Source organism: Saimiri boliviensis, chromosome 15, assembly GCF_048565385.1.
Source record: "Saimiri boliviensis isolate mSaiBol1 chromosome 15, mSaiBol1.pri, whole genome shotgun sequence".
Taxonomy (NCBI): domain Eukaryota; kingdom Metazoa; phylum Chordata; class Mammalia; order Primates; family Cebidae; genus Saimiri; species Saimiri boliviensis.
The window spans coordinates 81,148,436-81,173,023 of NC_133463.1; the positions used below are offsets into that span (position 1 = coordinate 81,148,436).

Sequence of the window (24,588 nt, forward strand, 5' to 3'; positions counted from 1 at the left end):
CAGGCTGGAGTGCAATGGCGCGATCTCGGCTCACCGCAACCTCCGCCTCCCGGGTTCAGGCAATTCTCCTGCCTCAGCCTCCTGAGTAGCTGAGATTACAGGCACGTGCCACCATGCCCAGCTAATTTTTGTATTTTTAGTAGAGACGGGGTTTCACCATGTTGACCAGGATGGTCTTGATCTCTCGACCTCGTGATCCACCCGCCTCGGCCTCCCAAAGTGCTGGGATTACAGGCTTGAGCCACCGCGCCCGGCCAACAAAAAGTTTTAAAGTAAAACAAAAATTAAAAATAGGGAAAAGTTTATAGGTTAAGGACATAAAGAAAGAAAATATTTTTGTACAGCTGTACCATGTGTTCATGTTTTCAGCTAAGCATTAGCATAAAAGAATCAAAAGTTTTAAAAAATGAAAGATTTATAAAGTAAAACTGAAGTAAGTCTACAGGAGTGTACAGGAATGTCCTAGGCTTTGGCGTTCACCCACTGACTCACCCAGAGCAACTTCTAGTTCTGCCAGCTCCGTTCATGGTAAGTGCCCACACAGGTGCCATGCAGGTGTACTGTTCTTTATCTCTTTTTTTTTTTTTGCGATGGAGTCTCACTCTGTCACCAGGCTGGAGTGCAGTGGCACAATCTTGGCTCAGTGCAACCTCTGCCTACTGGGTTCAAGCGATTCTCCTGCCTCCGCCTCCTGAGTAACTGGAACTACAGGCACAAGCCACCATGCCCAGCGAATTCTTTAGTATTTTTAGTAGAGACTGAGTTTCACCATGTTGGCCAGGATGGTCTCAATCTCTTGATCTCATGACCCACCCACCTCGGCCTCCCAAAGTGCTGGGATTGCAGGTGTGAGCCACTGCACCCGGGCTATTCTTTATCTTTTATACTGTATTTTTACTGTACCATTTCTATGCTCAGGTATGTTTAAATACACAAATACTCACCATTGTCTTACAGTTGCCTGTAGTATTCATTACAATAACACACTATACAGGTTTGTAGCCTTTAAGCAACAGGCTAGCTCGTCCAGCCCAGGTGTGCCATGGGCAAACCCTCTAGGTTTGCATAAGTGCACTCTATGATGCTCACTTACAAATGAAACCGCCAAACGATGGTTTCTCAGAGCTCATCCCCATTGCTAAGGGACACATGACTGTATATGCTGCTCGACTGTAGAAACATGTGTCTACTTACACATAAGAATGTAATTTTTCTTCATGAAAATGTTTAGGTCCAAGGAGCTGTGAAATAAGAAATCGTCGTCTTCTCCACGGGGTGGGGGACAAGTCGCCACCCCAGTGTTCTGCAGAGGGAGAGTTTATGCCTGTCCAGTGCAAATTTGTCAACACCACAGACATGATGATTTTTGATCTGGTCCACAACTACAACAGGTAAGGGGAGCCAACCTCTGGGCTGTGCCTGTCACTGGCCCATCACCTGCCCAAGCACACACTCACCTTGAGCTGGGGGCTTCCATGTGTCGTACGTGCAGCGCGGTGAAGAGTTAAGAGCTGCCTTATTCTCATGAGCTGTGCTGGGCGTCTGAAGTGTCACAGCGTTTTTATCAAGGCAAACTGGCAATCGGTATTTAATGAAAAATATATGTGCCCTCTGGCCAATGAAGTGTAAAACATCAGAATGTGAAGACATGTGGACTAGGGTGCCTCCTGCGTCGTTTTTCATTATAGTGGGAAACTGGGAACAAAGTGATCATCAAAAGGTGGCTGGCTGAATCAGTGTGAATCTGCCATGAATATTTATGCAGCCATTAAAAAGACTGCATTAGAGCTGCTAGAACATTTGACCTGGAGAGGCTGCCACAGAATATTATGATAATACAATACGAGATACAAAGCACAGATAATATAATGTGATAGGCTTTAATTTTTAAAGAACAGATGAGCAAAAGATCCTTTACACATGCTTATATGACTATACTATTAAGCAGATCTCTGCATAGGACTACGTGAGCACAGCGGGTAAGAGGGAGGCGCATGCAGTGCGTGGTTATCATGGGCTGCTTCGGGGCCAGGGCTGCCCTGCAGAAGAAGGAGTAGGCAGAGGTGGGAGCTGCGGCAAAGGAGAAAAGGCAGCACTTCCAGCAGTGTGGATATCATCATGTTTGTGAACTTTTGGAAACTGTGTGTATCTGTGCATTTACAGATAACTTTTAAAATGTTAGTAGTGAATATAAACAGAGAGACGCATTCTAGATCTTGACCCAAATAGCCAGGCAGCTTCTGGTTATCCAAGGTGGACCCTTGTTTATTGTAAAAGCGTTCACACAGACTTCAGATGTAACTGAACCATTTGGAGTTAAAAAGAAATATGAATACTAGTCTGCAAATGCTGATATGAATTCTCTTGGAGAACTTGAGCCTCTGTGTGGCTGGCTTCCAAAACAACCAGTTTCTTTCTGTGTGTGAGGAAGGAAATTCTCAGGGGCTGTGCCAGGAGGAAGCTCAAACTAGCAGCCTGTGTGCAGAACTGTCCCACAGACAGACTTTGTTTGAACTGCATCATATTTTTAAAACTAGAAACTTCTATTAGGTTATACCCCATGAAGTTTCCAGTTTTGTAGGTTAAAAAATAGTTGAACATGAGCAGTTTTATATGTTCAACCTAAAACACACAATTCTGAATTCCTGATTATAAAGAATAAGGGTAGGAGGCTGCATGCATGCATTCACTGGTGGCATCAAGACACTGGCTTCGCTGCTCTTTTTAGGCCAAGGACACATTCTTCTGTGCTCCAGGTCCCTCCGTGCTCTGGTGTCACACCCCTGCCTGGTCCTGTAGCATTTGCCTTTGTGACCTGCCTTCTGCCTCTGCCACTGCTTAGAACAGTGACCTGGCCACTTACTCTTGCAGAGCCTCAGTGTACCCATTCATCAAATGGAGGACAATGCCTTGCTCATTACCTCGTAGTGAAGCTTTGATGAGGCCTCATCTATGAAGCCATGGGTGTGAATTTACAAAACTGTAAATTGCTATACTTCTGCAGGGCATTCTTATGCATAAGCCAACTTCAGCAAACGTAGCTTAGATGTTTCCCTTCTGGGCCTGGCCTGCCTGCGAGTATGTATAAATCTCAAACAGCCAATTTTATTAAATGCTCTTTGCTGCAAACCAATGTGTTCTCAGTTCAAGATCACCTGAGTGTTTGCTATATACAGGGTATTTAATATCCTTTAACTTACCTGAATACTTATAGAAATAATTAGATAATTACAGTCATTACTATACCAATGATTACTGAAACATTAAGGAACATAGGGTGAGTTAAGGAACTCAGTAAACATAGTAGGTGCTAGAACTGTCTGGCTCCTTTTAGTATCCCCCATAAACATAGCTCATCTCTGTTCCCCTACAGTGCATGGCACAGAGCCTTGCACGCAGCAGCTCTGCCATCAGTGCTCAAGGAATCGGTGAATGCATCCCAGACCCTGGCGGGTGCCACGTTGAGGTTGAGACACAATTCACAGCTATCTCCACAAGAGGGCAGTCGAGTTAAATGCAAAAGTTCAGAACTAAGCATCCTTTGTTTAAATTTACTCCTGAAATGGGATCCTTTTCATTTTGTAAGCAAGCATGTCTCAGAGCAAATTCTGGTACCGAAAGGTCATGGGAAGGGTTGGGTGGTTGGTTACTGGAAGCGCAGCTGTAATCAGGGATTTTCTGATACTTACGTGGACCTGGAAAGTTTTAGGCCCAAGGACTCCTCTGGGCACAGTGGAAGGAGCCTCGGAGGCCATAGAGAGGGCCTAAGCTTAGCGACTCAGGTTTCCAGGTAAAATATGAGACTGCCGGTGACGTTTGAATTTCAGATAGCAAAGAGTAATTTTTTTTTTCAGTGTAAGTATGTTTCAGTAGTGCACCAAGCATTTTAAGCCTGGGGAGGGGGAAGGGTATGTCATAATTACCATGGGACATGGATTTTTGAAAGAATGGAATGGGCGAGGGAAGAACAGAGTAGGTGTGGGTGGGGGGACGCAATCCTCCGAGTATGGAGGCTACTGCACTAGTCCAGGCAAGAGACAAGGTTGACATGGAGCAAGTGTCCCAGAGGACGGCAGACACTCGATGGGGTGAGACTAGAAGAATATTGACCAGACGGAATCCACAGAACTTGGTGAAGGAATCTATATGGAGGTGAGGGTGGGAGAGAATCAAGAATGACTCCTAGGTCTGGTTTCTGAATGTATGCTTGAGGATAAATCTGGAAGGGAAAAGCCACAAGCTTTGTTTTGGGATATTGAATTTAAGGGGATTTCTTTGAAAAAATTCAAATGGAGAAGTGAAGAAAGGCAGTTACTTACTTCCCTGGGGCCACCAGAAGTTTGGAACCCTGTGGGCAGCTCCTTTGCTGACCTGTTGCTGTGAGTTATTTATGTACTGGGTAATGGTGTGCACTTGAATTTGGCTATGGTGTTTGCCCATTTGAAGTAGGTCCTTTTGCCCTTCGAGAAGGCCACCGCTTACTATATCTGTTTGCCTAGAAAATTTTAAAGAACCATGTTGTAATGGGGAGCAAGCTTCACTGGACCTTCTGATTCATGCCCCATTTTTTATGTTGCCCTAGCCCAATCATTGACTGTGGACACACATTGTGGTCAAGCAGATTATAAGTAAATGTCTTAAGAGCCTTCAAACAGGGTTAATGCCATTATCAAAGCCTTAATGATCTGAGTTAATTGGCTTCTTTATTAACCTTTGTCCTTAATGACTAAACACACTCAAACTTCTTAGCAACCAGTCTAACCTCAAATGCCTTAGCCATCTATGGCACCCAGAATGCCCAGTGGGAAGAAGGATCAGATGTATCTTAATATATGGTAAAGGGGTATTGTAATCAGAACATGGAAGGTAGGTACCGTATGGAGAAATCCTCACAGGTGAACCACAAGATCATCCTCACTACAGACACCTGCGGTGATTGGCTATGTGTGAGGTGCTCTGCTAGGCCATGGCCCCCTCTTTTCTTTTTTTTTTTTGAGACAGAGTCTCACTTTGTCATCAAGGCTGGATTGCAGTGGTGTGATCTCGGCTCACTACAACCTCTGCCTCCCAAGCTCAAGTGATTCTCCTGCCTCAGCCTCCTGGGTAGCTGAGATTATAGGTTTGCACCACCCTGCCTGGCTAATTTTGTGTTTTTAGTAGAGATGGGGTTTCACTATGTTGGCCAGGCTGGTCTCGAACTCCTAACCTCAAGTGATCCACCCACCTTGGCCTCCCAAAGTGCTGGGATTACAGGCGTGAGCCACCAAGCCCGGTACAGCCCCCCTTTTTTAAGGAGCAGCCTCCCTAGTGCAGGAGATAATCAAATACATGGCTCATTTGTTAGTGTTTAGATTTTTCAAAGGACTGCCTGTGGGAGACATTAAAGAATCTGACTGGACCTGAGTCAGGAATCGTACTTGCAAATGAACAAGACCAAATGCCCCGTGGAGACCAGAATTTTGCATTCCTGTGAGCTTGGTTGTAATTTCTCTGTCTTGAGGTTGGCCATAATCTGAGCATAAAGTCAGAAATGCCACCCTTTCCCCCTCAGCTAGGATTTGCCTTCTTGAGGATTCTTCTATGGCCACCCTGAGATTTTGCTTTTTATTCAAGGAAAGGCAAATATCGTTTTCCACTAGATTGTGGACACACAGGAAATTAGAAAGATTCAGAGCTTGAACTCACTGGTGATTGCAGGATAGGGCCCCTGAAAGACTAGGCTCTATTGGAGTCGTAGTCCAAAATATATATTATTTTTAAATTTTTAAGTATTGTGTAGATTTTATCTTCCTTTTTGTCTTCTGATATGCCCAAAACAGGATAAAAGTGGAAATTAGAGGGAATTGTGAGGAAGGCAAAATAAAAGTAGAAAATCAGAATAAGGCAAGGCAAAAATTGGGCCACATCACCCATTCTACAAAGTTATAACAAACATGCGGGGCTGCATATTTGTCTCTCAGCTCCCTGTAACCACAGAAAAGAAAAGGATAGTCTCAAGTTATTTGGTTTCTGCCAAAAATAAAAAGTTTCTCAGGGATTGCAATGTTTTCATCCATTGAGGATGGAGGGAACTTTGTTCCTCAGGTCCTTATGAAAGGGAGAACACCATATGCCACAGGGGACACAGGACTGACAGTCCTGCTGCTAAAGGACCAGTGGTTTCCAAAGGCCGGTGCCTGTAAAAAATGTCTTCAGGTGCCGCATTTAGGAGGCTGTGAGTCTTGGGCCCTGGCCTTTTCTGCCAGACTTGTCCCTCCCTTGGTGACTACCAGTTTTTCAGTTTCCCTTACTGCCCACATCTGTGGTCTCATCTCCCACCTTGACGTTGGAGGCATGTAAATGACCCTTCTGGATATGTTCTTCACTCCTCTGTTGTCTCCTGGTCAAATCGCCATTTGTGGCTTTAGAATCCCACCCCAAACTCACCTCTTTTGGGAGCATTCTTTGGCCCAGTTGGCTCAAGGCTAGGAATGGAGCCAGATTGTCCAGCTTTCACTGGGGCTTTGGGTTCAGTCTCAGTAGTTTGACTTCTTTTGGGTGATATGGGGCAGGAGATCTAATAAGGAGGAGGTTGAAAGCATGACAGACCCCTTGTTTCCTGATGACAGTAAATCACTCATGACAGTAGCAGAAGCAACAGCTAAACAGTCTTCATGGTGCTAATTATTATTTTGGAGGAAGAGCCAAAAATTCATAGGTGGTGATATTGCTTCAGAAATTAGGCACAGACATCAAATCATATCAAATAGAATTGTGGGCGCATGGGAAATTGGGAAGATTCAGAGCCCAAAATCACTAGTGATTGCAGGGCCCCCAAAGGACTGTGCCCTATTGGAGTGGTGGCCTTACCCTTTGGCCACCTGGTGTCGTCAAAGTGCTTGGTATTCTGGCCCCATGGTCTTGGCTGGATGATCTTGACACAGCCACATCATCACTCAGAATCCCAGTTTTCTCATTTGCGAAATGGAGATTTTAAAAGGGTTGTTGTGAGAATTAAATGAGACAAAATATAGAGAGTGCTTGGACTGATTGTTCATACATATCATCTGTGATTATTTTATGAATAGTAATTAATAGCAACAATCATATTAGCTCTTCTCACTACATACGGAATTGGCAAGACGGGATTAAAGATGGCAGCACAGGGTGTCTGTTCTAGAGGTCATACGGGAACCGCCCTAGAGAGTTCAGATGGCAGTAGCTGGCCTTCGGGTGGTCTTACTGGGAGGGTGAGAGGACCCTCTCGGGAGCTGAAGCCAGGGTGATCTCCAATATGCAAGGATCAGGAATATCAAGAGTGAGGTCCATGCAGAAAGCACTGGTAGGCCAGGTACTGGGCAGTTGATGAGACCAGAAACCCCCAGAGAGGGGATCTGAACATAAAGAGGTAGGATGAGGCTGGCTCAGAGACGTTGGAGGTCATGTCTACCATGAGCCAGGACGTCGAAGTGGATTTGACTAACCGAGCATAGAACTAGAGGATTTAAACTTGTGCCTCATGCTGGAATGTGTTTCAGAAACTACCTCGGGCCAGCACTTACGTCATCAGCATCTATGAGACGTCAGGAAGAGCAAGGTGCTGGGCATATGGAGCAGTGTCAGACAGAGTCATGTGCCTTGCAGGGTAAGGCATAGGACAGAAGCCAGGTGCAGCCAAAAACACAATGAATAACACCAGTGGCAGAGACAGACAGTGTGTGGTGGGTAAGACCAGGGTTTGAACCCCAGTTCTTACCACTAGTTCAAGACAGTGGCACACACACCTCACCTTCTTAATCTCTAAAAAGGGAATTAAAATATATCACCTTCCCTTTAGGACTGTTAGATGGATTAAATGAATCGACGTGTATTAAAATGTTTTGCAAGGGATGGGTGCGGTGGCTCACAGGTGGGCAGATCACGTGAGGGTGGGAGTTCGAGGCCAGCCTAACCAACACGGAGAAACCCTGTCTCTAAGAAACATACAAAATTAGCTGAGCATGGTGGTGCATGCCTGTAACTCCAGCTACTTGGGAGACTGAGGCAAAAGAATCACTTGAACTTGGGAGGCAGAGGTTGTGGTGAGCTGAGATCGGGCCATTGCACTCTAGCCTGGACAACAAGAGCAAAACTCCATCTCAAAACAAAAAAACAGACAAAAAAACATTTTGCAGATAGTCTTTCATAAAGTAGTGCTCAATAAATGAAAGTTATTATTATACTATTATTAGCATTTAGGCTCTAATGAATGAACTTTTATTATATACCCCCTATCTACCTATCAGTGGCAACTAAGCAAAGTGAGGTTTTAATTTTTGTTATGCCACACACTTACTGTAACATTCTATTTAACATACATACACAGAATAATAGATTGACAGCATGACCATTATCCCATAGTGCATTTATAGCTTTTGTTTTGCATATTCATTTCCATTCAAATTAACTAATAGTTAGTAACTTGAACGGAAATTCAAAGCCAGGCTCTGAGCAATGACTATACCATACATTGCCTTCTAATACTGGTTCAGTTATACAGCTGTAATTGTAATACATGTGTATGGCATTTTATAGTCTAAGCTTTTTACATAATCTTATGCACACTCATTTTGGCTAGAGTTTATAAGCATTGTCCTTGATCGTAGCATTTTATTATAGTTAGGGGATTTACTATAATTTACTTCTTAATTTTCTATGATTGGACATTAAGGTTGTTTTCAGCATTTTGCTAGAATAGGTTGCACAGCAGTTGACCCATCAATATCCAGACCTGCCTTTTCTAGTAATTTATTGTTTGGAGATAGATTTCCAGACATGGGTAGGAACACATAATGCTTGGACCTCATATACTAGTTATATAGTTATATAGGCATGAAAACAAATCTCTAAATGTTATAAAAGATGAACGGTTTCTCTCTGGCTGCTAAATCATTGCACAGGGGCAGAACTCCTCAATACGGCTTTTGATGCTTTACCTTTCTATTACTTCAAAGATAGGGAACCCAGCTGATGAGCTCCTTAGGACAATTGCCAGGCCAGACATGATTAGGGAATCTCTTTCCTCAATTTACAGAAAGAGATAGACAGCCCTTATTAGTGATGCTGTATTGATTTGTGTGTTTTTTTTTTTCAGCTATGGGACTGGATAAATTTCCTTCTTAAGGATTTCCTGTGGTGGGAACTGGCTTCTTTTCAAGCTCTTGAAAAGTTGTAAAGGGGCCTGGAGTGATTTGATCTCCCAAAATGAGATCATCTCCAATGTACCATATGTTTGTAAAGCAGACTTGGCTTTTAGTCTTGAGAATTGTATTTCAGGAAAGGAACCAGGTAATGGGATCTTCCTTGACTGTTTTCACCTGGCCCGATGAGACAAACGCATGGGCATAAATTGGTCAAAGGACGTTAAGTGAGGAAAACAGCTAATTAGCAGATGGCAGCTATGCACAACTTTATTTACAAGGTCCAGCCGGGTTCCAGCCAGGTTAAACTAATTTGTAAAGAAAATGCATTTACTGCAGGAAGCACGAAGCAACTGTCATGAGATAAGAAAGTAGACATGCCTTTTCACTAGGTGTGGGCTTGGCCACGTTGATTGCTACAGGAAGAGCTTGTGATGACTTGCCTTTACGAAATGGTGACCGTAAATCTCATTCTCTCCAAGGCTTCCGGATGCATTTGTGACCTTCAGTTCCTTCCAGAGCAGGTTCCCTGAGGTATCTGGGTATTGCTACTGTGCTGACAGCCAAGGGCGGGAACTGGCTGAGACAGGTGAGTGACACCTCTCAGGCCATCCGAAGGGAGGGAGTGTGATTCCCCAGGTGTGAGAGCCTGCATAGCATTGCTTGTAAAGTACAGCTAGAGTTACAGGCTGCTGTGGGCATGGAGGAGGACACAGCCTTAGCAAACTGTCATCTGCAGTATGGTGACTGAGGCTGCTGCCAGCCCACACAGTGCCTTTGTGCACACTGGAAAGAAGTGCCCTTCTCTGGGCAGATGCGGCTCCAGAACTGGCGAGTGGAACACAGGATGGATTGAATCTCTCATTCTGTAGGCACTGCTCCTTTGTTCTGTGAACAACCTGCACAACCACCCACAGCAGGCCAGACTTTGGAAACTGTTCAAGTTTCATCATTAGACTAATTGCCTAATGATGCTGGTGAAGGCGCTTTCTCTCAGTATGTTTGCACAGCAAGGTCAGGGCTTCCTTTCCGAATGAGACTGTCCCCGAAAGTCTTGCTGTCTTTGTTCAGGTTTGGAGTTGCTACTGGATGAAATTTATGACACCATTTTCGCTGGCCTGGACCTTGCTTCCACCTTCACCGAAAGCACCCTGTACCGGATACTGCAGAGACGCTTCCTCGCGGTTCAGTCCCTCATCTCTGGCAGATTCCGATGTAAGTCATAAGCTGCCAACAAGGTGCGTGTTTCCGCTAGGGGGCGCCCTTTGGGTTTCAAAGTCGCTACGGTCCGCGTGGCGGTTCCACCAAACCGAGGGCAGCGATGAGAAGAATCCTAGCGGCGGGCAGCAGCGCATGCTGGGAGGAATCCTAGCGGCGGGCGGCAGCGCATGCTGGGAGGAATCCTAGCGGCGGGCGGCAGCGCATGCTGGGAGGAATCCTAGCGGCGGGCGGCAGCGCATGCTGGGAGGAATCCTAGCGGCGGGCGGCAGCGCATGCTGGGAGGAATCCTAGCGGCGGGCAGCAGTGCATGCTGGGAAGACACCAAGCGTGGCTGACACCGTCTTCTGCTTTACTGCGTGGTTTTCTTCTAGGCCCCACAAAATGTGAAGTGGAGCGGTTTACAGCAACCAGCTTTGGTCACCCGTATGTTCCAAGCTGCCGCCGAAACGGAGACTATCAGGCAGTGCAGTGCCAGATGGAAGGGCCCTGCTGGTGTGTGGACGCCCAGGGGAAGGAAATCCACGGAACCCGGCAGCAAGGGGAGCCGCCATCTTGTGGTGGGTTTCCTCTGCGGGCTTCTTGCGGGCTCCTTGGATCATGTTACTTCAGCTGTTCTCCACACCAACCTCCCCGGACCCCATTCATTCAACTGCCTTCTGGTGTGTCCCACTGGCCCTTTAAGCTCAACCTGACTGAAAACCAGGTTATCATCATTCACTTCCCACATGTTTCTCATCTTCTGTCAGACCTGGGCGCTTTTTCAGGGAGCTCAGGGAATATTAGGAGGCTCACAGGTGAAGAAAAATAAATGTGCCATGAGACAGGAGCATGCACGTAGCTACAGGAGCACGGTGGGGCGGGCATTCCGTCTTGCAGCAGGTATGGGAGGGAGGCATTTAGGAAGGCTGCGTGGAACAGGCTACACTTGATCAGACTCTTCCAAGGTGTTTCCTGAAGGAGGGGAGTAAGGAAAGGTGTTCTCTATATAGAGAACAGAAGAAGCAAAATTGGAAGGAAAGAATAGCAGGCTTAGAAATGCTAATGATCATCTAATCTGCAAGAAGGGTAGAGAAAAAGTTGCTGGAGTGTGAACAAAGTGGTACGCCGGACTCTGGAGAAAGGCAGGGGTAAGACAATGAAGTCTTTGTTATCCTAACAAAGGCTTGGGGTCTTCATCTGGGAGGTCAGGTGACGACAGTGAAAGGTTTTAAGTTGGACAGTGTCATCGTGGGTTTTGTGTGTAAGACAAATTCTGGAGGAGAGACTCAAAGGAGCGGTTGTCCAGAGGCAGTGGAGCTAATTAGAAGGTCATTGCCATGTTCCAAACACAGATGATGAGGTCTCTATTAGTTTTCTAGGGCTATGGTAATAAATCACCACAAAGTGGGCATCTGAGAGCAACTGAAATGTATTGTCTCTGTTCTGGAGGCTGGAAACTGAACATCAGGGTGTCAGTGGGGTCGTGCTCCCTCTGAAAGCTCTAGGGGAGGATCCTTTCTTGGCTCTTCCTAGGTTTTCGTGGCTGCCAGCAATCTGTGCTTTCTTTGGTTTGGGGCAGCATGACTGCAGTCTTTGCCTCCATTGCCACATGGCCGTCTTCCCTCTGTCTGTCTGTGCATCTTCTCTTCTTATAAGGAGACCAGTCATGTTGGGTTAAGGCTCCACCTGATCCAGTCAGCCATCATCTTAACTAATCCCATCTACAATAACCCTTCTGCTAAATAAGGTCACATTCTGTGGTTCTGGGAAGAGCATGAATTTGAAGGACACTATTCAACCAAGTATGGGAATCAACACTAAAGCAGAAACAGTGGGAGACAGTGAGAACTATTATTAGGCATTCCAGTGAAGACCCCATTTTCTCTTCCCAGTGAAATTTTGAAGGATATTACCATGAGGAAGGGAAGAACCAAGAGCACTCCTAGGCTTCCAACTTGGGGAAGCTGGGTAGATTTTAAAAGATTTGGAATTGTGATACACCAATGCAGGGTTTTTATAGCGTCAATATATATGTTAACAGTTGTTCAATAATTCCTGTTAAATCATTCCATTTCTCCAACTTAACCTTTTGAATATTCTTGATGGCCTGTTGTCATATTCTATCTGCTAAGTGTGAGAATGTCAAAAAAGAAAACTTGGAGATACTTTCTTGAAGGTATTTGCAATCACATTTCATTTCTACTAAAACCTAGAGAATGGTATGCCCTTCCACTTCCAGGTGGAAAGGAAGAACTATAACTTGCCAAATTAAAGTCCAGAAATGACTCTATCAAGTGCGTAGATGGATCGTATGTTTTCATTTTTTCTCTCTGGTGTATCAGGTCCTTTTCTGAGGAAAAAAAAATGCCACATGGAAACAGTAATTGAATTTCCTCGTTTTGGTAACACTACATAACAAATGACTGGAGGGGGTAAGCTCTTAATTTGGAGGAAGACTAAGCAAGGCAGTAAACTTAATTTCTGCCATACCTTCCTGTAATATCCATTAAAAGAGGCCGTGGCCTCGCTGAAGGATGTTATGTGCTCCGATGCTGCCAGTCTCTCCCCACTCGCACCAGATTTTCCAGTTCTTTCTCCGTTGCCTGGTTACAGAAGGAAATTGACTTACTTCTTGGCATTTGTGTGAATCAAGAGGAAAAAATTATTTTAAAAGTTGGGGGTGGGGCGGGTGGTTAAAAGGTTTTCTCAGAGTTATGATTTTATGGAGAAAAGTGGAGCTTACTTATATCCACCTATGTAACTGAGACAGCCACTTGGTGTTTGAATTTTACATTTTTTTTTCTCTTAATGTGGGTAGAGTCAGCCTAGGTGTTCCGATAGAGTGATTTGATCATGCAAAGAGTTGGCTGAGTTGATCACTGTTAAATTAGTAATTTCTAGGAAAGGTCAAGGAGCCCAGAAGAATGTTCTAAGTGTGTACGCTGGGTGGACATTATTGTTTTATATTATAGGAAGTATTATATTTCCTATGTTATATATTACAATGTAGGAAAATATTTCTTCTTATAGGAGCCATTAACAGCATTTCAGATATGGTTCTTGACCTCAAAGAGACCATAGCTAGCCTAGACAAAACTACCCCCAAGGAGGAATTAGCCACACTAAAAGCATATAGTGAAGCATTAAAGTCTATTGAGAATTCCAGCGAGAGAATGCTGGAAGACAACATTTCATTAAATACACATAGGAATGTGTTGGAGTTCTAGTTTCACAGGGCTGCCATAACAAATCACCACAAATCAGGTGGCTTAAAACAACAGAAATCTGTTCTCCCGTAATTCTGGAGGCCAGAAGTCTGAAATCAAGGTGTGGTTAGGGCCACGTTCTCCCTGAAGGTTCCAAGGCAGAATTCTCCCTTGCCCCTTCCTAGTTTCCAGTGGTTGCTGGCAATCCCTGGTGTCCTTGGCTTGTGGCTGCCTCCCTCCAGTCTGTTCCTCCATCCTCACACAGTCTTCTTCCTTGTGTGCATCTTTGTGTCTTCACATGCCCTTCTTATAAGGACACCAGTCACTGGATTTAGAGCCCACTCTAATCTGGTATCATCTTAACTTGGTGACATCTGCAAAGACCCTATTTCTAAATTACATTCTGAGGTTCCTGTAAACGTGAATGTCATGTCTGTGGGTGAGGGGGACACTATTCACCTGAGTTCACTTGGCAAATGAGGTCAGATTTTCAGAAAGTGGGCCAGTATTTACGAGACTTGCCTTAGAAGGGATCAGCCTCTAGTGAGAGCTGTGGGTGTGGTCATGCCAACTGGAACAGTCACGCCCCCAAAATGGTCCCACAGAGGCAGCTGGGGGAAAGGAAAAAATAGGACACAGAAGAAAGTGGTTTCAAACGCAGGTGTCTTTGATGGGATGTTCTGGCATCTTACTACCTGAAAGATCTGAGGGGCTGTCTCAGGATTGCTTGTGACGTTAAAACCTTTTCTCCTATTTCACTTTGTCTCTTGCAGCTGAAGGCCAATCTTGTGCCTCCAAAAGACAGCAGGCCTTGTCCAGACTCTACTTTGGGACCTCAGGCTACTTCAGCCGGCATGACCTGTTCTCCTCCTGGGAGGAAGGACGGGCCTCTCCGAGAGTAGCCAGATTTGCCACACCCTGCCCACCTATGATCAAGGAGCTCTTTGTGGACTCTGGGCTCCTCCGCCCAATGGTCGAGGGACAGAGCCAACAGTTCTCTGTCTCAGAAAGTCTCCTCAAAGAAGCCATCCGTGCGATTTTTCCCTCCCGAGAGCTGGCTCGTCTTGCCCTTCAGTTTACCACCAACCCAAAGAGACTCCAGCAAAACCTTTTTGGAGGGAAATTTTTGGTGAATATTGGCCAGTTTAACTTGTCTGGAGCCCTTGGCACCCGAGGCACATTTAACTTCAGTCAGTTTTTCCAGCAACTTGGTCTTGCAAGCTTCTTGAATGGAGGGAGACTAGAAGATTTGGCCAAGCCACTCTCTGTGGGATTAGATTCAGAGTCTTCTACAGAAACTCCTGAAGCCTCTAAGAAGGAGGTTGATATGAATAAGCCAACTGTGGGCAGCTTTGGCTTTGAAATTAACCTACAAGAGAACCAAAATGCTCTCAAATTCCTTGCTTCTCTCCTGGAGCTTCCAGAATTCCTTCTCTTCTTGCAGCATGCTGTCTCTGTGCCAGAAGGTGTGGCAAGAGACTTAAGTGATGTGATGGAAATAGTGCTCAGCTCCCAGACCTGTGAGCAGACACCTGAAAGGCTATTTGTCCCGTCATGCATGGCAGAAGGAAGCTATGAGGCAGTCCAGTGCTTCGCAGGAGAGTGCTGGTGTGTGGATTCCTGGGGCAAAGAGCTTCCAGGCTCAAGAGTCAGAGGTGGACAACCGAGGTGCCCCACAGACTGTGAAAAGCAAAGGGCTCGCATGCAAAGCCTCATGGTCAGCCAGCCTGCTGGCTCCAGCCTGTTTGTCCCTGCTTGTACTAGTGAGGGACATTTCCTGCCTGTCCAGTGCTTCAAAGCAGATTGCTACTGTGTTGACGCTGAAGGTCAGGCCATTCCTGGAACTCAAAGTGCGATGGGGAAGCCCAAGAAATGTAAGTCTGTTGGGTATTCAATCGGTAGATTCCCTGAGTCTATCTTTAGACCCTGGCCCAATCCAGTACAGTCATAGAAATCCACTCCTGGCCAATGCCTACACTTCAGTTAAAGACAAAATTGACTGCTTATCTTAAAAATTATCCATGAATGCCTAGATAATGTTCATCAAACCCAGGAGTAAATAGGGAGATTTGTTTGGCCCTAAAGAACTGCCGCACACATTTCTGCAGTTCGGATCACCAACTGATGTCAATGGTGCTGATTTAATCACGGGACAATGCCTATGTAGGTGTTATTTACACATTTAAGCTTCATGGGATTTCTATGGCTACATAAGGGTTTAGATGGCGTTTGGACAATTAAGTGGTTTTATCTTGGTCTTTCCAGCTTATTAAGTTTCTTAAACTGAAACACCTGCTCATCGTTTCTCCCAGGCCCCACACCTTGTCAATTACAGGCTGAGCAAGCTTTCCTCTGGTTGGTGCAGGCCCTGCTCTCTAACTCCAGCATGCTACCCACCCTTCCGGACACCTACATCCCACAGTGCCGTGCTGACGGGAGGTGGAGACAAGTGCAATGTGATGGGCCCCCCGAGCAGGTCTTCCAGTGGTACCAACAATGGGAGGCTCAGAACAAGGGCCAGGAGCTGACGCCTGCCGAGTTGCTAGTGAAGATCATGAGCTACAGAGAAGCAGCTTCCGGAAACTTCAGTCTCTTTATTCAAAGTCTGTATGAGGCTGGCGAGCAAGGTGTCTTCCCGGTGCTGTCACAATACCCTTCTCTGCAAGATGTCCCACTGGCAGCACTGGAAGGGAACCGGCCCCAGCCCAGGGAGAACATCCTCCTGGAGCCCTACCTCTTCTGGCAGATCCTAAATGGCCAACTCAGCCGATATCCGGGACCCTACTCAGACTTCAGCACTCCTCTGGCACACTTCGACCTTCGGAACTGCTGGTGTGTGGATGAGGCTGGCCAAGAGCTGGAAGGAACGCGAACTGAGCCAAGCAAGCTCCCAACATGTGAGCTAACACATGTGAAGCGCTAAATGTGTGTGTGTGTGTGTGTGTGTGTGTGTGCGCGTGTGTTTAATTTTTTTTTAAAAAAAGCATGTCTAGTGGAAGGGTATTAACTGTCAAAGCTGGAATGGAGTTTAGAGATGGCTGAGAAAACCAAGGCTCACAGAGTGAAGGGACTTCCCTGCATCCTCACAGCCAGGCATTGGCAAGATTGATGCAGTGTATTTTAAAAATTTCATATAAATCGATTACTTCAATCAGTGTCTTAGATTTTTACTGGATGTCTTATGTGTACAAAGCATCTTCATCTTACAGCTGGTGAGTGCTGTAGAAGTGGAGATGACCTGGCCCTCATCCTTCTATGGTTAATGTTTAGTAATCTCCTCTATGTTAGGTGCACCTTTTAATGGACCAATGAGTATTACAGTGATCCTGCTACTTGCATAGAATGCTGCTACATGTGGAGACCTCAGGAGAGTGCCACCTGAAGTAGCTTTAACTGATTTGGAAGGATTTAATTAAGGGACTGATTGGAGAGCTGTTAACTGAGGTCTTATACGTTCAGCTCTGTGGCAGGTCAATTTATGGGAAAGTTAAGCCATAAATAGAGTGAAGCTGACACTGAGTTTCGGTTAAAATGCCTTATCTACTGTAGTTGCGCCAGCAGTTTGAAAGAAGAACCAGACAGGTTGAACATTGTTATCACCAAATCAGAATATCTCTAACCAGCCAGTGCTAACATAGGTGAGATGATAGCCGTTCTGTGAAAGCTCTCAATTCATTCTCTGCAGTGTTAAACATTGTCTGGACCTTTCTGAATAGTGTTAAAATTCATTAAGCTATTTTGATATTAGCCAAAGTTTAGGCTTTGGTGACAACTAGAGTTTTAGAATGTCGAGTGAAAGTGAGAACAGTAATACCCTCCTGCCATGTGAGGAGAACAGTAATATCCTTGGCATTTTGAACAGCTCAGAGATAGCAATGCAAGCACTCTCCATTCAAACGTCAAGTTCTAGCAATGCAACCCTCAAGGTTAACACCTTGATCTTGGCCTGACTGTTAAATAAGAAGTCTTATTTATTTTTGTGGTATTTGTAGAGTCATATTCCATACCAGTAACTTGGGTCTCTTACATGGGGACAGTCCCATAATTTTAAATTATCTAAGATTAAATTTGGTTCTATTTGTATGCAATTTTAGGAGCCTCAGTTGTTGATACCAAAAGTACCTAGTAATTTTATTTTATTTTATTTTGAGGTGGAGTTTTGCTCTTGTTGCCCAGGCTGGAGTGCAATAGTGTGATTTCTGCTCACTGAAACCACTGCCTCCCAGGTCCAAGTGATTCTCCTGCCTCAGCCTCCCAAGTAATGGGGACTACAGGCCCCTGCCATCACATCCAGCTAATTTTTTGTATTTTTAGTAGAGGCAAGGGTTTCACCATGTTGGCCAGGCTGGTCTTGAACTCCTGACCTCAGGTGATGTGCCTGACTCAGCCTCCCAAAGTGCTGGGATTACTTTAGTGACTATCTTACTTTAGTCTGAATGCTGGGTGGAGTGTTAGAACTAGACTTTTTTCATTGAGTAACAGGAGACTGGGTACAAGATCATCCATTAGGGAGAAAATGTTAGAACTTCCTTCTCTATTATTTTCTGCCTTCCTTTGACGTTTCTATTAATATTTTCATTTTTGCAATTAAATATTAACAGCTGAAACAGCTAAAAATCCACACGTAGTATATTATTTTAGTAGTATATATATATGCCTTATATGGAAATACCCATTTTTTGGGGGGGCGGAGAGGCTGCATATTCAAACTCTTTTGTTGATAAGGGTATGCCATTGAAAGGGTTTGATCACACTCAAAGTGTGATCCGGCAGCATTGGCATTCACCTTGGGAACTCATTAAAGATTCAGGATCTCAGACCCCACCTATTGAATCAAAAACTTGCATTTCTACAACATTCCCAGGGGAATCGAATGCAGCCAAAAGCTTGAGGAGCACTGGCCTGGGGGACAGAACAGTAGTTGCCTTCTACCGTGGTTCTACCATTTACTGCTCCGTGACCTGAGAGAGGCTAACACTTTTGAGTCTTAGTGCCATCTGTAAAATCTGATGGAGTTCCAACACATAACTGCCTCAAAGGCTTGTTGGAAGAATTGCAAAAGGTAATAGATGTAAAGTGGCACATAAGAAGTACTTATTAAGTGATAGCTGGATTAATACAATTGACAGTGAGTAATGAAGGGACCAGTAACTTCCTACATGCATGCTCAGGTGACGACTCAGGCCTCTAGGAGTTTGAGTCTGCATTGCTATCCCTGGCCTGTTTGAAATTTTGCTTTCTTCATTTAATATGCATTTATGAACTGCCTACTGTGTGCACTGTACTGTATGATGGGGAGAATGTCATGTGAAGGATGGTGTCTGCCCTGAGAAGCTTAGAGACCAGTGGGGAAATCAAAGATATTATCAGGAATGTAATAAATGGTCATGATGGAACCGAGGTATGTACACAGCAAATGTGGTAGAGAGTGCTCAGAAAGGGGGTACTAAATCATTGAAGACTGGGTAAAGATTGGCTTGACCCCAACTACAGGGATGAACCTTAAGAGGTATTTGTCCACTCAAGATGTGGCAGGTCCTTTGGGACAGAGGAAATAGCATGCACTGAGTGAATGCTATGAATGGGGGGAAATAAAGGTTATTGATGTAGGAGGGGAGGGGGCGCAGGAGGGAACAAAAGAAGAAGAGGTGGAAATAAGTTGAGGACAGATTGTTACTTTGTTGAGACAGAGTCTTGCTCTGTTGCCTGTGTTGGAGTGCAGTGGTACGATCTCAGTTCACTGCAGCCTTGACCTCCCAGGCTCAAGTAATCCTCCCACGTCAGCCTCCCAGGTAGCTAGAACTACAGGCATGTAGTTCTACAGCCTCCCAAGTAGCTAGAACTACACGCCCGGCTAATTTTTGCATTTCTTGTAGAGACAGGGTTTTACCATGTTGCCCAGGCTGGTCTTGAACTCCTGGGCTGAAGTTACCTGTCTGCTTTGGCCTCCCAAAGTGCTAGGATTACAGGCGTGAGTCACTGCACCCAGCTGGGGACAGATTTCACAAGATCTTATGTGCCCAGTTATAGATTTTCACTTTATCCTAGAAGAAATGGAGATCAAGCAGAGGTTTTTAAATTTGAGGTTTTGCTTCAGAGATTCAAAATCCCTAGGATTAATAGAATAATTTATTTGATAACATCCTTTTGAACAAGAAATCAGTATCTTCAAATTCTAGAAGTCAGAATTTTCTGTTGATCCCATGCTCTTAAAAGAATCCAGTGACACCTCCACTGTTGAATTCACCATGTGATGGTTGAAGTAAATATGGTGAGGGTGGATTTTGCTAAGTGACAATGCCAAGGACAGCATGTGCCAGATGCTGTGCCAAGCACTTCAACTGCAGCACCTCGAAGGCTCATTACAAAAGCCCATGGAGTAGATGCCCCAGTTTTTCTTATTGCACAGATCAGGAGGCTGAAGCTCAGAGAAGTTAAGTGCATTATCCATGGTTGTACAACTAATCAATGACCCAACAATTGAACCCAAAGGTCTTTGAGCGCCACACTTTTTCCTCTTCACAGGGATAACTCTCTACTAACCTACAGTGCCTCCCTTCAACTTCTGATATCCATCCATCCAACCATCCATCCATCCATTCCATCCATCATCTGTCCATCCTTCATTAGAGACAGCTAGTCAAGATCATACTCTGAGAGTGAGAATGTCTAGATTGAAATTCTGAATCAGCTACTTGCTAGCTGGGAGTTCATTTAAGTTATATGACTTCTCCATGCCTCAGTTTCTCATCTGTAACATAAGAATATGTTATTGGGCTGTTGCAGAGATTAGACTGTCTGTGTGTATATGCTTAGAATGATGTGCAGCACAGAGCACGTGTTAGTTATTACTCATCTTATGCTGTGTGCCCTCCACAAATGGTGACTGAATGAGAGCGTGGAGGTAAAACGAGGAGCATTCCAGCTTGTGGAAAGAGCTACTGCAAAGGAAACAGCTCAGGAAAAAATGCACATGTGCGTGTCTGTGTATTGTGTAGTGTGTATATGTGTGTGGTGTGATGTGTGTGTTTATGTGTGTGGTGTGTGTTTATGAGATGTATTTCTATATGTGTGTATGGTGTGTGCATTTATGGGTGTGGTGTGTGCATATGTGTGTGGTGTGTGTGTATTGTGCGGTGTGCATGTGTCTGTGTACTGTGTGTGGTGTGTATGTGTGTGTGTGGTGTGTGTGGCATGTATGTGTATGTGGTATATGTGTATGATGTGTGTTATGTGTGTGTATGTGTGTATGTATTTTGTGGTGTATGTGTGGAGGGTGTGTGTGTATGTGGGGTGTGTATGTGTGTGGTGTGTATTTGTGTATGTGCATGTGTGGTATTTGTGCAAGTGCATGTGTGGTGTGTGTGGTAGGGGTTTGGTGTGTATGTATGTGGTTTGTACTTGTGGTGTGTACGTGTATGGTGTGTGGTGTGTATATATGTGTATGTGTATATGTATATGTGTGGTGTGTGTGTATGTGCAGTGTGTATGTGATCTGTATGTGTGTACTGTGTGGTGTGTGTGGTATGTGTACATGTGTGTGTGGTGTGTATGTGTGTGGTGTGTGAGGATGGTGTGTGTATGTGTATGTGTGGTGGGTGTGAATGTGTATGCTATATATGTGATCTGTATGTGTGTACTGTGTGTGTGATGTGTATGTGTGTGGTGTGTATATGTGTGGTGTGTATGTTTGTGTATGTATGTGTGTGGTGTGTGGTATGTATGTGTGTGTATATGTATGTGTGTGGATGTGTGTGTATATGTGTACTGTATGTGGTGTGTGTATGATTGTGTGTGTGGTATATGTGTGTGATGTGTATGTGTGTGGTGTGTATATGTGTGGTGTGTATGTATGTGTGTGGTGTGTGTGGTATGTATGTGTGTGTATATGTATGTGTGTGGATGTGTGTGTATATGTGTACTGTATGTGGTGTGTGTGTGATGTGTATGTGTGTGGTATATGTGTGTGATGTGTGTGTGTGTGGTGTACTGTGTGTGGTGTGGTGGGTGGTGTGTATATATGTTTGTGTATGTGTGTGGTGTTTGGTGTGGGGGGTGGTGTGTGTATATGTGAGTGTGTATGTGTATGTGTGTGTGAGGGCACACATGCCTCCTGGGAATCAGGGAGCTCCACCTGGTGAGTGAGTCTATCTGTGATACTTTTATTCTCCTAGGTCCTGGCTCCTGTGAGGAAGCGAAGCTCCGCGTACTGCAGTTCATTAGGGACACAGAAGAGATTGTCTCAGCTTCTAACAGTTCTCAGTTCCCCCTGGGGGAGAGTTTCCTAGTGGCCAAGGGAATCCGGCTGAGGAATGAAGACCTGGGCCTTCCTCTGCTCTTCCCGCCCCGGGAGGCTTTCTCGGAGCAGTTTCTGCGTGGGAGTGATTATGCCATTCGCCTGGCGGCTCAGTCTAGTGAGTGCTGTGCCCTTCAGCTTTCTTACTGCATTTTTTTTTTTTTTTGGAAAAGCAGGAGCTTTACTTTGTCTGTCTTCAGTGATCTTGAGGACTTTGTGGTTTGGCTTCCCAAGGCTGGTGGGTTCCTGGGACGGAAAAAGCAAAGTGGTTTGGGGCACCAGTCAAAGCTGGAATGCTGGAGCATCTCTAAAATGCTCCCTAATTCTCCAGTGAATCTACCCTAGGGCCAGTTTCAGGTGGCACCTGCAGCTCCCACAAAGCCAAGTATTCTTTTTAAAATGTGAGGGACCCAAGCCCTTGAATGTTTATATGACCCTCATGGCCTGCTCCAAAGCTTCCCTCCATTTCCAGGGATTCAGGAATATCTCACAGCAGGAGGCCAGAAGAACCCTCCTTACTGAGGAACTATGACACATTGATCTCATCTGATCCTGAGGATAACGCCAAAAGGCATGAATTACTACCTGCATGTGACAGAGGCATAAGCTCAGGGAGCCTGCAGTCCTATGGTCTATAATGACAGCCAAACAATATTCTGTTTTTTGGAATTTTTTTTTTTTTTTTGAGATGGAGTCTTGCTGTGTTGCCCAGGCTGGGGTGCAGTGACACAATCAGAGCTCAGCACAGCCTCAAACTCCTGGACTCAAACAATCCTCCCACCTCAACCACCCGAGTAGCTGGGACTACAGGTGTGCACCACCACACCCAGCTAATTTTTGCATTTTTAGTAGAGATGGGGGATTTCACCATGTTGGCCAGGCTGGTCTTGAACTCCTGACTTTAAGGGATCCATCCGCCTTGGCCTCCCAAAGTGCTGGGATTACAGGTATGAGCCACAGCGCCTGGCCAGCTAAACAATATTCTAAACTTTGAACAGGCATTTACTGTGCTAAGTAGATTGTCAGATCTTCACATTTAATCTAACATCTCCAGGAGAATGATGATATAGTCGCTATCCACAGCTCTGTAAATGGGGAAACTTGCCTGAGTTCACCCAGCTGATAACGAGTGGGCCTGGACAGCCTGGAGACCTGGTCCTCCAGCTCATCATCTCAGCTCTCCTGTTCCCCACCAGGCTGATTCCAGATGTGGCCGAGGTCGGTGCCTAGCTCTGCCTCATCCTAAAGCCCTTGTTCTTCCTCCACGACCTCACAGCTGCTCTAGCAGGAGGGCAGGTCCCTTCCAAGTTTTCTCACTGACCCCACTTCGACTTGACAAGGACAAATGGTTCATCTGTCTTTGAATCTTCCTCAGGATCCCCATCCCTTTCAAATGGTCTCAGCTGATTCCCTGTCTAGCTTTCCAGACATGAGTCACCAAACAGCAAAGCAGTCTTCCCCTGACACCATCTGCTCCGAGTCGAAGAGAAGCCCTCCAGCAGGAGGGTATCTCCCTGCCTTCCCATCCACTCCAGGCATTCCAGGGTATCTACCGCCAGCGTGGGATTGGGTCTCAGTGATCTTTGTTCTCCTAATATCACGTGACAGTCTCCCAAGTGCCATCTTGTTTCCTGCTTCTCTCTCCCACCAGACATCTCTTTTGGAGGACGAGGCACTGTGTCTTACTCCTTCTATATCCCTCGTGGGTGGTTCAGTGCCGGACACCTACGAGGAGCTCAGCAGATGGTGGTTAACCATCCTTGTTGCTTCCTTCCTTCCTTCTTTCTCTCTTCCTTCCCCTCCCCTCACCCTATGCCCAGACACTGCTTTTCTCTGTTCCTCAGAGACTTGATGACTTCCGCTTTTGAGAAGAACCTTGTTGTTTTACATGTTTGTACAAAGACAGGATTTGAGGTAATCAAAGAGAGAAGTGGGATTGATGCCCCTTCAGTTGTGACCACTTTGGTCAGGGAGGAAAATGTCAAGAAAGGGGAGGGAACATCACTTATGCTGTCAATATTAGTCATTGAATGGCATGATGGCGTTTTCTTCAGAAGTTGAGCTGAGAAGTTCCTCTCCAAGTAGCCACATGCTCAGCTTTGCATGTCCGAGCCTGTAGAGAAAAGAGGAAGGGACCATACAGGCCAGGCCTGATCTTTTTTCTGAGAGTCTGGTAATTGGGGGCCCAGAACAAAGTGCTTTGGCCACTGGAATGTGGCAGCCGTGTCTGAGGGCCTAATGAGGGTGGTAGAGGCCACGGGAATAAATGGACGCACCTTGGTGCTTGACGCCTATCAGCGCCTTTGATGTAAATATCACACTTGCCCTATTAGGTGAGTGTTAGACCCATTCCACAGATGAGGAAACAGGCCCAGAGAGGTTGGGCAACTTGCTCATGATCTCAGTTAGGTGCAGTGCTGGGATGCAGCAGGAGGCCTAGCAGACTCCAGAACTCTGTCCACTGTAGGGGCTGCTTCAAAGGTGGGTCCTGCTGTCCCCAGATGGGCTCTGACTGAGTTGGTGGCATCCCACAGCTGTAGGCTCTCCTGTTTGGAACCAGCAAGCCTGTTTCTGAAAGCTGGGGAGTGGGGAGAACTGCCCCAATGGACTGCAGGCGACTGCCCACAATGCCACCCCAGATGCAGCCATTCTCCCTCTAGGATCTCGGTGAGGAACCCCAACCTGCACCAAATGCCAGCAGGAGTGGAGAAAGAGCTCAGGCAACAGT

At 45.5% G+C, this 24,588-nt stretch overlaps 1 protein-coding gene across 1 annotated transcript in view; it reads left to right on the forward strand.

Moving 5' to 3' along the window:
• Nucleotides 1-24,588, forward strand: part of TG (thyroglobulin) — a 273,908-nt gene that overhangs the window by 4,955 nt on the left and 244,365 nt on the right. Inside the window, exons 5-11 of the mRNA XM_003933694.4 lie at nt 1,232-1,391; nt 9,641-9,747; nt 10,230-10,373; nt 10,751-10,936; nt 14,338-15,438; nt 15,877-16,461; nt 21,739-21,978. Of these exons, the coding sequence (XP_003933743.2) occupies nt 1,232-1,391; nt 9,641-9,747; nt 10,230-10,373; nt 10,751-10,936; nt 14,338-15,438; nt 15,877-16,461; nt 21,739-21,978 (2,523 nt within the window). The remainder of the gene's footprint in view (nt 1-1,231; nt 1,392-9,640; nt 9,748-10,229; nt 10,374-10,750; nt 10,937-14,337; nt 15,439-15,876; nt 16,462-21,738; nt 21,979-24,588) is intronic.